This window comes from Branchiostoma floridae, chromosome 15, assembly GCF_000003815.2.
Source record: "Branchiostoma floridae strain S238N-H82 chromosome 15, Bfl_VNyyK, whole genome shotgun sequence".
Taxonomy (NCBI): Eukaryota; Metazoa; Chordata; class Leptocardii; order Amphioxiformes; family Branchiostomatidae; genus Branchiostoma; species Branchiostoma floridae.
In genome coordinates this window covers 1,195,711-1,210,625 of record NC_049993.1, presented here as the reverse complement: position 1 = coordinate 1,210,625, position 14,915 = coordinate 1,195,711, and the positions used below count along the sequence as shown (strand labels likewise).

Below are 14,915 nucleotides of genomic sequence, written 5' to 3'. Positions count from 1 at the left end.
ACATGGAAATGATAATTTTTAATCTGCAGTACTATAGCCGCTTAATCGTGCATACATTATGTATCGCTGGAGTGCAGCGGTACAATTGAAGTCTCAATTTCTACTAGGCAAAGTGATCGTATCTGCCGGTGACTCGAAATTTAATTGGCAGGTTGTTGGGCTTGAGCAGGGTTTATCTCACCATATACACCTCGGGCCGGGGCATTAACCCTTTATTAACAGGTTCTAAAGTTATGTTGACCACAAATATCCGGCAGCACAAACACACAGACACGCACGCACGCACAAACACACAGATAGACACAGACACACACAGACACAGACACACCGTCACGACACACACACACACAACCACACACTCAAACACACACACACACACACACACACACAAACACACTCAAACACACACACACACACACACACACACACACACACAAACACGCACACAAACACACACACACACACACTATTCAGACTGCTCGCGTCCTGATGTATGTATGGGAACACGTTAGTAGCGGTTTGCCGGGACAGCCCTGTAATGCCATCATGTAGAGGCGCTGTCATATGTCATGGACCAGGATCTGAGCTCGCTACAGTTTCCGGTGTCAGGAAAGTTTGAACCTGGCTCGTCTGTTTCTCTACCTCAGGCACAAGAGGCGTCAGACTAGCATCTCTCCAGCCGTCCACTGGGACACACACACTTCCAGCTCGGAGTTTGTGCGTGCACAGCTCTAATGCTACAGTACTGCGGGTCGGTGAGAACGCTTGGAGGCAGTATTTGTGAGCGGGAGAGCACGCGTTCTCTCCGGTACTCCCTGTCACAGGCAGCGCCGAGAAACTGCGAGACAAGAGCAGGAATTACCGTAGTCTGGGGCAGAAGTCTGGCCACGGCAGTCATTTGTCTCCCAGAGGACCCGGGATGATTAGCCAAATTGCAAGGGGCAACACAGAAACTTGACCCTGAACGAAAACATGTGTAACATTGCGCCTCCACGGCGACTCACATTACCCGCTAGCATTAGGCCAATTTTTCTCTGTCAAAACATCCAAACTCGGCCTTGGAGAATGTGTGGGGCGGATGTGTGTGACGTCATCAGTCAACACTGCTGACGAACTCAGCATCATCACATGTTTACGATAGTCCACCTTTATCCGTGGGGTAACCTATATCCGTTGTACTGTAAATGCAGAAACTTTTTGCGGTGGTCTAATGTTCGCGGTAGGTTTTCCGGTGGCCGCTTCAATTTAAAACCACCGCGAATATTTTTCCATGCCAGTACGACATCCCAGTGCAGGATGCTACCGCGAACTTAAAACCACCGCGAAAAAGTCCTTTTTCCCGCTACCGCGCGCGAAATTAAATCCCCGCGAAATTAAATGCATTTACAGTATTCAAAACATGGCATTTTGAGACCTGACGTCGACGGATATAGGCTACCCCGTGGATAATAGTGAACGGACGTTATCCGAAGAACAGCAAATATCAGACTTTTATGATGATACTAAATGTCAAACTGGTTAGTTTTCCTTGTCTATACTATGTGTCATGTACATAATTTAACCCTTTTAAGAGGTTTCAAATCTCTTGTTGTCTTCAGGCTTGATTGGTGATTATTTACGGCTATAGAAAACAGTGAGGGATCTATTTTTGCGATATTTTGCCATGTATGTAGACCACCTGGAATATTTTCCACAGTAATTACTAGTAGAATCGGCAAGCTTGATTAGAATATATTGAAAACAGTTAGTACATGGCCTGTGTCATAATTTCACCATTATGTTTGCCTGCTCTTTTTGGTCACTATTTTGTGGTTGCATCAATTTCTAAGGTTGAATATCTGTAGGGTAATAATCTACTACGGTAATACAAGTCAAGTGGTCAATCTTGGGGTCGTGTTTGGGTGTTTGCCGCAGAACCCAGTGGTCCTTGGTTCGAATCCCCTGAACGTGGTGCTATCGATGATGTATCCTTGGGAAAATCAATTTACACGACTTTCCACACTCCAACCAGGTGAAGAAATGGGTGCCTGACTTTTCGATGTCATAATCCAATATTGTTGAATAAGAGAGATACGTCAAGCTATTATATCTTTATACACATTGATGGCTTTTTGTGTATGACATAGATGTATCTGAATAGTGTAGATACGCAATATTGTTAATATAATGATGAGATACGACAAAATATGAACGATATTCTAATTTTACAGATATACGTTGTACAAGCACTACTTTCTATTTCATTAGCAATTAGGAAAACACGATCGAAAACGATTCTACTAATATTTATCACTCCGATGTCAGACCTTTTTTTGTATTGACAATGACATAAAAATATCTTTGTAAGATCGAAACTGCCATGCTCCTTACTAATATTGGAGGTCGACCGAAAAGGCTATGGTCGGTCGGATAAAAGTGGTATCTCACTGCACTTGTGTCACGCTTGCGGCACTGCGGGGTTGCAAAGATTACTCAACGAGTTTCAGAGATAAAGAACGTATTTTCTGTATTTTGTTGTCTTCTAGGTCAAAAATCAGTGTCACAGTGAACGAACCCCGCAGTGCTGTACCGGTGCCCCAAGTGCAGTGAGATACCATCTTAAGACTTTTTTGTAGGCCCAGCTCTGGCTCGTGGTTTATTGTATGGTAGTTATGATTGGTGTGGTTAATTAAGCCATCCAAGAGTCGGTCGTGCCCGATAGCGGCCGGCGTGGGAAGACCAATCGTAATGAACACCAGACAAGGTTCATTGTTTGTGCCTCTCAGCCAGACTTCAGAAGAGCTCTCCATGAAACTTAGCGGACTGAACACGAAATGCTACAGGGACAATGGCGGCCTAAATCTGGCTATAGAGCCACGCCAGGCTTCCATTTAACAAAGTTGGACAGATTATAGCCCGTGGCAACCATACGCTCAGAAGGACCCTCCAGAAAAGCCAAACTCAGCCCAAAGCCGCTTATCTTTCACGCTACACTGCCCGTTTTCATCAGCCAAGTCTGCTACTTTTGCGCTAGAATTGAAGCTGGTCCGCGGATGTTTTGTGTACAGTTGCAAAGCCAAATGAATTCTTTTGTGATAATCTATTTTTCCATCGCCCCATTGCTATGAGCAGAGCGCACTTGTGAGTCGGTGCGGTGCATGTCGGTTTGGGCAGATGTTCACCATGGCACAATGGAGGAGTCCCTCTTCCCACCCATTCACTCCAACTCGTCATGGGGAACTTACAGACACGCTGACAGAAACGCTTTGCGGTAAACTTTTAAGTATGGAAACACAAGATATACATTTGGACACAATACATTAACAAAGTGCATTCTTCGCAAGAAGGAGCTTTACACATGTGAGTATGAGAGCATAGCTCGTCCGCAATGTTCTACACACACAGAGGCAGGCCGCATGCTTCCGTTCACCTGAATAGAATAGCTGAAATCGCGCCAGTTTTCAGGCCGTTAAAAGTTCAGGTGGTTTACATGTTGTATGAATGGTCTATATACGCCCTGTAGTAGAATACAATACCGTGGCTTGTAGCTACACTATGTATTACACAATATACGGAAATGTTAGCTTCCCTAACAACTAAGATAAGGACACCTAGAAAAACTAATTGCCACTTGTTGTAAGTTACTTCATAACCGTCTGTGACCTTTTTTTTACGTATATACATTTGCATTGCACACAATTATATATGTCTGATTACGATTTGTGCTTGGAATACTTTCGGTCCCTATATGTTTATTACTTCTCAGTGTCCAGTCACTATCTCTGTGATGCTATAAATTCCATCAATAGAATGCTGATACTCGTACAAAAATATTACCAATAATATACATGCAAGTACGGTGTCTAGTGTCTGTTCGGTGAGTTTCTCAGTCTGCTGTGGACTTACTTGCGCCGCTGTAGTTGCACAGCGTGCAGAGAGCAGGGTCTTTGTGAGAATGACAAACACCCCGCATCAAGCCGCCGAACGCCGGGAAGCCGAACCCGGGCAGCAGGGTAGGCGAGTACCCGGCAAAGGTGAGCCCACGCATCGGCGGCGGGTAAGCGAACCGCACAGAACCGAGTCCGAGCCCGACAGGGGACGTGTCCATGTGTGGAGAGGTGGGGAGGGGGGAGAAGGCTGACTTGAGTCCAGAAGAGGGTGTGGTGGAGGATAGGTACGGCCGATAGCTGACCAGTGTCCGCTTGGACATGTCCGTGGTGGTCGGAGTAGTGTGGTTAGCCGAGGTGTTGTGTGGAGAGTTCTGCCGCGCTAACACCTGTTCTATAGCCTTGACCACGTCTCCTCCGCAGCCGTTCAAAACTAACTGTAGTGTCTGTTGGTTGTGTGTGGGGAAGACTCGGGCCAGCATCTCCAGGGCAGACATTTTCACATTTGTAGGGGTGACGCCATTTTCGGACACTTTCTCGGCTGTGTCTGCCTTGGCCTCGGTGTCGGACACCTCGGAGTCCTTCCGTGCCGGGCTGTGCTGGGTGTCGGGGGATGGTGAGGGGGGTTCGGAGGACGCCGTGGACCTGGTCTCGGTGACGGAGTGCTGGTCCTCGGGTACTTTCCCCGCCAGGTCCACTGGAGACTGCTCCTCGGCCTGTCCGCCGTCTCCGCCCGCTTCATACACCACCCGGCCCGGTGAGAGGTACTCCACCTTCTGACGCTTCTCTGTGTCAACACAGGGAGGAAAGTTAGCCTGGTTTGGACGTAGAATCATCAGGAATCAATGGATATACAACGCTGATCATAATATGTTACAACTGATCTCATTATGCCATGTTGATTTGATTATATGGATGACACCCTCTGGGAACTCCAATCCTGAGGGTACGAACAAAAGTTGTCTTCGTTATGAAATCTAACATCAAGTGGTCAGGAAGGTTAACAAAAAGACCAAACAAATACACAGAGCATGCCATACCGAACAACAGTGTCTTCGTTTCTGTTCTTTCACAACTTTTTCTTTGGAACTTGCTTAGGCATTCTGTGACATGAGTAGCCATTTTTCTTGCAATTTGCGGCACATATTTGCTCATTTTACAGCTGACTTGTGCCAATAAGCTCCTTTGCTTGTACGATTAAAGGGATTCTTCATGTCTATTCCTTTACTTCTTATTTTTGACCTTGTAATTGACTTTGGTATTACATGATATTATATCCGTTTTCCGGTATTGTAGTAGTCAGCTGTAGACCCCTTCCTTATTTCTATCCACTCCTAGAACTGATTTTGTGGTGAAGAAATTTTATCTTTTTGTTTGCTTTAAGAAGATGATGATAATGTGGCACTGCACTCAAGTTAGTAACTGATCTTAAAAGTACCACATTCAAAGGACGGATGGAAGATATAAGTAGTCTCGTCGGCTTTTCAGGACATGAGGGCAGTGGGTTGTTATCCAATGTGTCTAGGGTACTTTATTGGAAGGTGGAGCCCATCCCTCTCCTTCCACTGCCTTTCACTCTCCAACCGAAGTCAGGTACCCATTTATTTACACCTATTTGGAGTGAGAATGTACATATACAGCGTCTTTCCCATGAGCACAAGATTGGTAGCATGACAAGATTCTAACCCAAGACCTCTGACTTCTGGGCCAAGCACCCTGTAGTACATTTGAAGGAAGACGGTGTTTCTTAGAATATTGACAAAAATGATTCCGTTGCCGAAAATGCAGCTCTACGGAGACGTAAACTTTCTTTGAGAGCTTCCAGTCCCGCACAACCCCAGATGTTCGCCGTCACACTGTGCTAACGCGTTTCCCCTAATCTTTATAACCAAATTTTAAATAGTGTTCCAATGCCATGAAAGTCACGATCACGCGAATATTTACCCCATTCCAACAGATTGAAAGTATCGTCTAAACAGCGCAACTTTGACTGTTAGAGGACTTGAACTTCCAAAGCACGCAATCCCCGCCACTCAGACCAATCAAGCGGGACGAAGGAAACCAAGATTAGTTTCAAAAACAGTTGCCACAATTTCACCCAACTTTTAACCATTAAGACCAAAAAGTACTTTTTTTCCTACATCATAAAACCCGCCGACTTTGCAGAAAGGTTGCACAGTTCATTAACCACTGCCTTTAAAGAAGAAGTCAAACCCCACAATAGAAAATGTAGTAACGTTACATTACAGTTGGCTATCCATTGGTGGCGTGTACCTCATATTACTTTTCTCTCACTTTGAGACTGTACTTGCAATAATTAGCTTTCGGGTATGATTTTGCAAATAAACTGTAGATTGTTCAATTAAACATAATGTTTATTCAGAAGTATCAATGATTGCAAACTGATATTTCGCTTGAGATCCTTTTCTGAAAGCAACATTTTCTTTTTACAGACATTTCGACTACCTCCTGTAGTGTTGAAGTGTGCACAAGTTGCGAACAGGAAATAGCGCAAATATCTACTCGTCCGCCATATCGAATTCCTCTCATTGCTACAAGATGAAAATAAAACGAAATGTCTAAAACTCCAATGATATTTCTGTATTAATAAATGGCCTGTCGAAATGAATGGAAAAGCGCTATTTAAATGGCATTCCTCCTTGTCGCTCTACCCTTTGGTTGTAGCGCTGAAATTGGTTCGATTTATCTAAAATCAACAAAGTCTCGGAAGCTTGGAACGTTTCACATATTTCTATCGGCCGTACCATTTCAATCAACGGAAAGATATGAAACTTATGTACAGTTCCATAGGTCACATACGCCACATCGTCACGACGTAGCATGCAGAGAGTTTGTGTGTGTGCTACGGAGAAGAGCGTATTTTTGGTACTTAAGAGAGGTCTGCTTTTCTTAAATTTAGAATGAAAACTATCTTATTTCAGAGGGACTAACAGACAACAAGACAAGCATTTAAAACATTTTAAGTCGATACATAATTTTCTCAACTTATGCGAACTGTTCATCACTTTGAAAGTTTGAAAGATTTTCAAAAACTCTAGATATATTCGGCCCATTGACAGATATGAATCTAATAGCATCCCATCCATAGAAAACGATTGTATCTTTTTTCTGCATAGAGGAGAATTCTGAATGAAAATATAAAAAACTCTTCATTCTTCAGTTGAGGGTAAAACATTACTGAACGATATTGTTCAAAGAAAACCAGCGCAAGTTGGTTTCAGTTGTTACGTATTATACCTGTACAGCAAACAAAACGCTCTGGATTCTGCAAAACAGAGAAACAGCCACGCCTAGTTTTGCGGCGAACATTCAACTTTACTGTGAAACCGCGTACGATATTTCTTTATATCCTCCATTTATGTTGCAACTACCATTCAATTTCTTGTTCACCGAAGATCACAAACACTTGAATGAATTGTACAGGAATGGATAATCTTTTGCGATTCCTTAACCCCCTTTTGATTAACAGTATATCGGTTCGCATGTGACATACCTGTATGCACAATTTGTTGAGAAAAAGAAAACTTGTTAAATGGTTTTGAAATGATCTATCCATTTTTCCATCGATGACTAGAAGTTCGATGTTTAATACATAAAATCAGAGTAGACCAGTACAGTCGTGTTCAGGTGTTTGTTGCTCTTTAGCTAGTTTAGGATCTTAACTTTGACTGTTTGTCAAAAATACACTGTCTGAAGAAAAGTTGTTAACTGATATAGGAGGTAATTTTCGTGTCGTAAACGTACGTCGCATTTTGAGACGGCCGTCGCCCTTATACGTGCATTAATACGCTCTGTCCACACCGCTATGTTTCGAGCCGTAGGTAGGTATGGATTAGAGTTTTGGCTTTTTGACTCGGGTTCCAACCCGAACTAGTGCACTTTCTTCTTTTTTTTTTCGATAATTTTGCTTACCATTTCACACGATACCGTCGTATAGTTGTGATTGAACTGTTGCTTTATATGCGTTTTTGCTAATCTCCAAGCAGATCCTACAATGGCATAAGATAGTACTAAACTGGCCAACGAGTGTAGTCAGCCAAGGGGTGTCCATTTGCCTCGTAGCGAAACACCCTCCTATGCAGGCTTCACTCTTCCGCCAGCTTTTGATACTATCTTCGTATGCTGCCGTAGGATCTGTTTGGAGATTGCGTTTTTGCTTCTTTTCAGTCCCTCAAAAAGTTCAGAGCACTCGGATACGGTACGGAGTGGTCAGTGGTATGGTACGGAGCGGTCAGTGCTATACTGAAGACCGTTTGAAATGTCGACGGCCATTTACGGGACGGACAACAGTAGTGCCGACATGGACGACACCGTGGAACGCCATTATCCAGCTGTCATCGTCAGGTGAAAAATAACCAGACGTCAGATTCCTGACGATAAGATCGGCAACAATCCTGGGTGTCAACCCCGCCTTACAGCCAGACTGGCACGAACAATACACACAGCCCCGCACAGGGAACACACGGACTCCGGTCTGGGGTTTAATCTTACAACAATAGAACACTTCTGAGGGGAAAAGTGACCGGGACACCAATCTCACACCGCCGGTGTTATACCCCTGTCACATTCTGCGGCAATCGCCCGAGCCTCGCTTATAATAATAACTTTATTGCACAACAATTGTACTAGGTACAAAGTATGGCTTCTATGTGACAGGGACGGTTTTCAGGTGAAAAATACGCGCAACCCTCCGTCGATCTTAAATATGGCCGATCTTCTATCGATACGCCCGAAGATCGTGGATAATGTGACATGTGTATTAGAGAAGAGAGTTTGACTAAACTACGTCCTACGGTTAGCTTGACAATGTAACGTTACATTGTAGCTATTCTTGTGGTCGACAATTTACACGTAACATATAATTAGTAGTGCTCAAAACAACATGACACACACAGGAGAAATATTACATAAACAGACCGTACATATAAAAAGTGTGCAAGTTGTGTTACAGTTTTTTGTGTAAAAAAAAGACTTGAACCAAGACCAGAGATAAGCTGAAAGTTCTTATGAACTATTGATAATCGTCTGGATATCTCTAAACAGTGCCAGTGCCTATAGAGTATTAGAACCTCCGGGGTGGACTAAAAATACAACGGCTAAACGGCAACAAAACAAACAATTGATTTGTAAGAGAGTGATAGTCATGTCAGATGTGACAGGGTAAACAGTGTCTTTCTAAACGTTAGTCACTAACAGTGCCAGTCTCAAACCAAAAGGTAGTAAACCAGAGGGTAGGTAGATGTTGGTCTCACCTGGGGGACTGCTGCGGTCGGCCAGGTCCATGGGTTTTGTACCGGGGAAGACGCCCGAGCCTGTGCCGGGCCCGATGAGAGTCATGCCGTCCGGACTGCCGTACAGGAGCCCCAGCTCGCGGGCCTCGTTCTCCTCCTGGGCCTGCTGGCGTCTCAGTGCCACTTGTGCGGCCATGACTCGCTGGCGCTCCGCTATCAGCGTGCACTTGGCGCACATGCAGTCCCGCCAGCGGCAGTACCGCTTGTGGCCCTTCAGCGCCGACACCACGCCGTGGTTACGGCACCGGGCACATTTGGGGGTCCGCGGGTACTTATCCGAGCGAAACATCAGCGTTGGAGGCAGGTGGGGGCCCGACACGGGCACGGTGTGTCCCACCGACACCGGCGGCAGGCTTCCACGGGCGTCGAGCGGAGTTGGCCCGAGACTCATCCTTACGTCTCACGCCTCTCTGATAGAGGATCTAGATTCAGAAATACTGGAATGTTCAGCTATGCTAAGTCACTGTGTCTGTCTGTGACAATAGCACGGGTCTCCTCTCCTAACTGTCTCTAACACTCTCAGTCCGTTGTGCGCAGTACTAGAGCCCTATGTGTACGTCCGACTCTACATAGATACTGGACGTACTTCAAGCCGCCATGCCTTCAATCTAAGCCTTCCTCTTATTGGCCCACGTTGTTTGTAAGACGATGAATTACTCTAGACGCTGATTGGTCTATCGATACGTATCAACTGACAGTGCAGCCCGGTAATCTCTCAATGGCTGTGAAAGAGAGAGTCGACCATCCGGGCGGGGTGACATGATTTCTGACCTTGTGTATTGTGGAGGTGGGAAATACTGCAGGCGTCGGAAATGTGTGTGTGTGTGTGTGTGTGTGTGTGTATCTGTGTGTGCCTTTGTGTGTGTGTGTGTGTGTATGTATGTCATAGTGTCTCTGTGTGTTCCTCTGTGATTGTGTTTGTCTGTCTGTGTGTCTGTATGTGTGTGCGTGTCTGTATGTCTGTATGTATGTGTGTGTATGTATGTACGTGTGTATGTGTGTATGTATGTATGTATGTGTGTGTATGTGTGTATGTATGTGTGCGTGCGTGTGTGTGTGTGTATGTGTGTATGTATGTGTGTGTGTGTATGTATGTGTGTATGTATGTGTGCGTGCGTGTGTGTGCGTGTGTGTGTGTGTGTGTGTATGTGTGTATGTATGTGTGTGTGTGTGTGTGTGTATGTGTGTATGTATGTGTGCGTGCGTGTGTGTGTGCGTCTGTGTTTGTGTGTGTTTGTGTGTGTGTGTGTGTGTATGTATGTGTGTGTGTGTGCGCGCGCGCGTGTGTGTATGATGTATGTGTGAGACAGAGCATACGGTATTATGAAAGAGGAAATGTTGCGGGGATTTCATTTCGCAATAGGGAGAAATGGAGGGTTTGTGGTGGTTGAAACAAGGGAATAAAAAAGAACACAGAAAATTCGTGATGGTTTTAAGTTCGCGGTCCATAGGTCACCGCGAAAATGAAAGTGACGCGAAAATACATGCACCATTGCCCCATTTGCGGTATACACTAACACCCCCTATAGTATTGGTGAGGGAACGGGGCTCGGGTCAGTTCATCTCGCTACAAACAAGTCCCGTAATGTTCACCATTTATATTCTCTGTTCAATAGCGTCATAATATCCTCGTTTGTATCAGTTCCCAAATCGCCCTAGATAATAGACAATGACAATGAAATTGTAAAACTTCGCTGATGAGGCGTTTAACTACAAACCGGCAGCACAATTCCGATACACTAGCTTGGAGACTAGGGGCTTTTTTTTCTGTTCATATTAGCCATTTAGGAATGTGTGTCTGAGATTCTAGCCAAAACAGCCGCCCGAAGTGCGGTAAGGGTTCTCAAAAGAGACGGGCGATCCGAACGGCTGACATAAGATTGACAGCAAACAAATAATCCTGTCGAGACCAAGTGTGGACCATACGGGTAGGAACACCTGGAAATTGGCTTCAAAATTACTCCCCAAGCAGAGGTTCGGTACCTGCTGTTTCTGAAGTTTCTATTTTGTACCGTTTTCTCGTGTCCACTGGCAAGCGCCTAAAACACGCCAGAAACAGCCGGAGCCCAACCTCTGCTTGGGGAGTATTAAAAATGACCAAATCTTAGACACTCGATTAAACTTGTGAGATTGGAGAAAAGTTTGCTTCGTGTTGTTTCTGAATCTTTATTCGGCGAAACACACCAGCTTCGAACTACAAGTATGTTGTGTTATATGTACTTTACTTTTCTGTGCATACTGTGTTATATTTTTCTGGTGATAAAATGCCTTTGTCTCATTTATCTGTCTCCCATGAAATCCCTGATGCTGGAAGCGATCCCATCTAGATTCAATGACTTTCACTGACCACTTCCCTAGTCTGCTGTACACCTCTGGCCGGCTTACTCCACTACTTGTTCCATTTCTATGGTTTTCCCAGCGACCTATGGAGTCTGGTAGAGACTAGGTGATGCTATCACACGTTTCTGCCCATTACAGGAAGACAAGTGAACTTGTTGCCGAGCTGTGAGGGCCTGGCACACCTTGCCTAGCCACTGTGTGTGCGTGACAGGAAATTAGTTTTGGGCCTGCGGGTCAGCAAAATTTAATTATCAACAATAACATTCTTTCTGACTGACAAGAGCGTCTCCCAAATCGCTCGCAAAATATCTCAGGACGTCGGAACCCGGGCGAGGACAAGAATTTCTGTTCAAAGGAACCGTCAACCACAGGACATGTTGAATGTTTAGGGGCCGTACTTTTGATACAATCTTGAAGGGATTGGCGGTGAGAATTAGAGAAGCAAGAAAGTACACGCGATGTTGAATTTTCGAGCTAACTAACCGAGAAGTAAACGGCTCTGTTGCTTTATAAACATGAACTCCCCAGGACGGCTTTACCGCGCGCCGGCGTCCCGTTTGGCGCTCGTCCTTCAGAAACACTTGCCTTGGGAGGGGAACTCTTACACAAACAGTGGGGATGGGCAGAGTTTGCGCCTTCATTTGAAACATGCGTTTACGTAGGGAAATGGCTAGGATACTGTTGTTTCTCCCGTGCTGACGGAGACACAGAGCCACAGGAATCACAATAACCGCCCGAGCTGCCCGGGTACATGGAACACTGCACAAGACACGCAATGTTAAATCACTTAATCACTGGCGATCCGGCAATATTCAGGTGAAAGACAAGGAAGGCGATTGTGTCGAGGTTCTAGCAGCCTTAAGCTGGCCAGCCCCACAATATAAGATAAGAATCTAAGATGGACCGTAGATGACATTCATGCACTTCTAATTACCTGTCCCATTATTCTGTAACGCGCGCTAAAGTAACAACTGTACATTCCTCACATGTGACAAGTTTGAACTACTCTTGTTAAATTCTCTTAGAACTTCTCACATGTCAGTGATGTTTTAATGACACAGTCTCACAATGTCGATGCTACTGGTGGTTTAAATCTATGAAACAGCCAATAGGATCACTGCAAAGTCGGTGTTCAGTAAAACGTCATCATTTTTATCGGGTACCTACATCCGGGGTATGATAGCACCGTTTATAGCACATACAGCACCAGCACTGTAATAATATGCACATTTCCAAGTGTTTAGCAGTATCCATACAGCTGGTAACAGTGAATCCTACCCGTCTTTACCGCCTGCATACATGCTTTCCGTTTTCTTTGTTCGCTTGATCCTGACGAGTCTAGGGTTGGAAGACCGCCGGAGGCCCTGCTTGACAGCAGCTTTGTGCGTACTGACATAACACAGGGCCACCGAGCCCACACTTTACAGTACTAGATAAAATGTCAAGTTTCAACTCATTCAATAGATATTTCACGTAATCTCTCAATCCTCTCGGAATGGTGGAAATCCCCGCTGAAGGGGCGGGGGAATACTTGAACTGACACTTTTTTCATGGCCATGACCCTGCAAAAGTTTCCAGCATTAAAACCAGTACTAACAGAGAAATGAGGGTGACTGGTTGTCTAATCCAATTAGTAATGCAACATAACAAAGACTGGAAGATACACAAAAAGTCGGAGAATAATTACAGATGTTTAACACCCATCCTTAACAATAACAACTATCGGTAACTACATACACAGGTAAAGGTAAGATGGGGAGGGAAGACAAGATAGGGGGAGTGACTGAGAAAGTGAGGGAGGAAGGAGGGATGGAGTGAGAAAGTGAAGGAAGAATGGAAGACGAGGGAGTGAAGGTGCTTAGAATTATGCTTCTTCGTATAAAATACTCTTTTTCTATCTAATATGTACGTTTAAGAAAACCCGTATCACGATAGCCCCAAAAGCTCAACCTATAATCTTGTTAAGAAAGCTCTTTCGTTGGGCGTACCCTGTCGCTACAATTACGCAGCCCGGACGCTAGGAGGCGCTCTTGTCCTGCACGCAATCATAATCAGTAGAGTGGAAAGCTAGTTTCGCGACCACCAACCTTCGGCAATTATAGTCTCGTTACCTTGGCTTTTTTGGGGGGCCTCTCTCTGTGTGTGTCTGTGTGTCTGTCCATCTGTTAACACGATAACTCAAGAAGGCCAAGAAAGATTATCTTCATACATGCATTTGAGTTATAGTTCTTAATGAGTCCTCGCCTTGAAATGATGTGCTTTTCGGGCTAACTAGCCACTTGTTTTTGGAATTACCATCGTGCGCCATGGAATCAAAGTTTTAGCTCATCAATCATGCAAATCAAGGAAAAATTTACATGATTTTCATTTATCAACTTTCTCTCTTTCTCAGTTACATATATCACATGTTCACAATAGTCCTGTCGTGGAGCGCGCAGGTTTCCTGGTGTATCATTCTAAATTGGACTCTGACTTTTGTATAATTACCATCTGATTATGTCAATTATCGCTTAAGCTTTCTACACACCAAACACCACGAAGATCCGTCAATCCCTTCGTACGTTATTCTCTTTCAAAGTCCTAAACAAAACCACGGCTCCTGTAGTTTAAAAAACAGTCCGCTGCAGTACCGAAACAAGACGCCACGGAGCCCAAAACTGTCAAAGTTTTAAGTGTCGTCAAGACCTACCCTATACCAAACATTAAAACAAATATGAAACCTGTGTGGTTGTGTGTTATATATTGATAGACTATCTGTCTCCATCACCTATGTTATGAGCCCAGTACGGGTCGGCATGGCAGGCCGTACCGAGCCGGAGCATGTTACGCCCGCTTAGCTCCGATACGCCACCCCGTCACGCCCGCATACGTGCCCGAAGCCCTCCCACTGCGAGATTACTTGACAGCAAGGTCTTAATTAACTGTTTGTTTACCCCCGTGTTGTTCTGCCGGGTTGATACCAACGCAGCACAATGCGGATAATAATCTGTCCACTCCGCGACGGTATCAGCCTACCCCGTGTACCATAAACAGCGCCCTGTGTCTTTTCCATGGAGCTTCTGTTTCAATGTAGGACGGAACACAAAGGCCGTGCGCTCAAGTGTTGCTCCCAAAACATAAAGCCAGTGTCTGGTGGTGTTTTGGCGGCAAATGTGTTTGTGTGTACAAGGCTACGTCCATTTAGAGCGCTCAATCAGTGCGACACCCGATCAGACGAAGGGCGGGTTAGGGGCGGGAAAACAATTACCACTCTTGGATGACAGACAAGGGAAAAAGTTACACCTCCTCTCTAGCCTACAGCCGGTCGGCCACAATGGCACAGAACTTGGAGGTATGTGCGGCGTGAAAGGTGAACCGTGCAGGGTCAGGCGGGTCCCAGAGGTAATGTTTACAGAAC

At 45.0% G+C, this 14,915-nt stretch overlaps 1 protein-coding gene across 1 annotated transcript; it reads right to left on the bottom strand.

Moving 5' to 3' along the window:
- Positions 1-3,239: 3,239 nt before the first annotated feature.
- LOC118432602 (doublesex- and mab-3-related transcription factor A2-like) lies at positions 3,240-9,922 on the bottom strand. Its single transcript, XM_035844235.1, has 2 exons — positions 9,140-9,922; positions 3,240-4,653 (listed from the first exon to the last, which is right to left on the bottom strand). The coding sequence occupies exons 1-2, from the start codon at positions 9,567-9,569 to the stop codon at positions 3,866-3,868; spliced, it is 1,218 nt and encodes a 405-aa protein (XP_035700128.1). The 5' UTR covers positions 9,570-9,922; the 3' UTR covers positions 3,240-3,865.
- Between the last annotated feature and the right edge of the window lie 4,993 nt (positions 9,923-14,915).

Bases quoted from the DNA above. Each gene is read 5' to 3' on its own strand.
- LOC118432602 (XM_035844235.1), bottom strand. From the start codon at position 9,569: ATGAGTCTCGGGCCAACTCCGCTCGACGCCCGTGGAAGCCTGCCGCCG. The intron at 4,654-9,139 runs GTGAGACCAACA...GTGTTGACACAG, and splicing joins CGACCGCAGCAGTCCCCCAG to AGAAGCGTCAGAAGGTGGAG.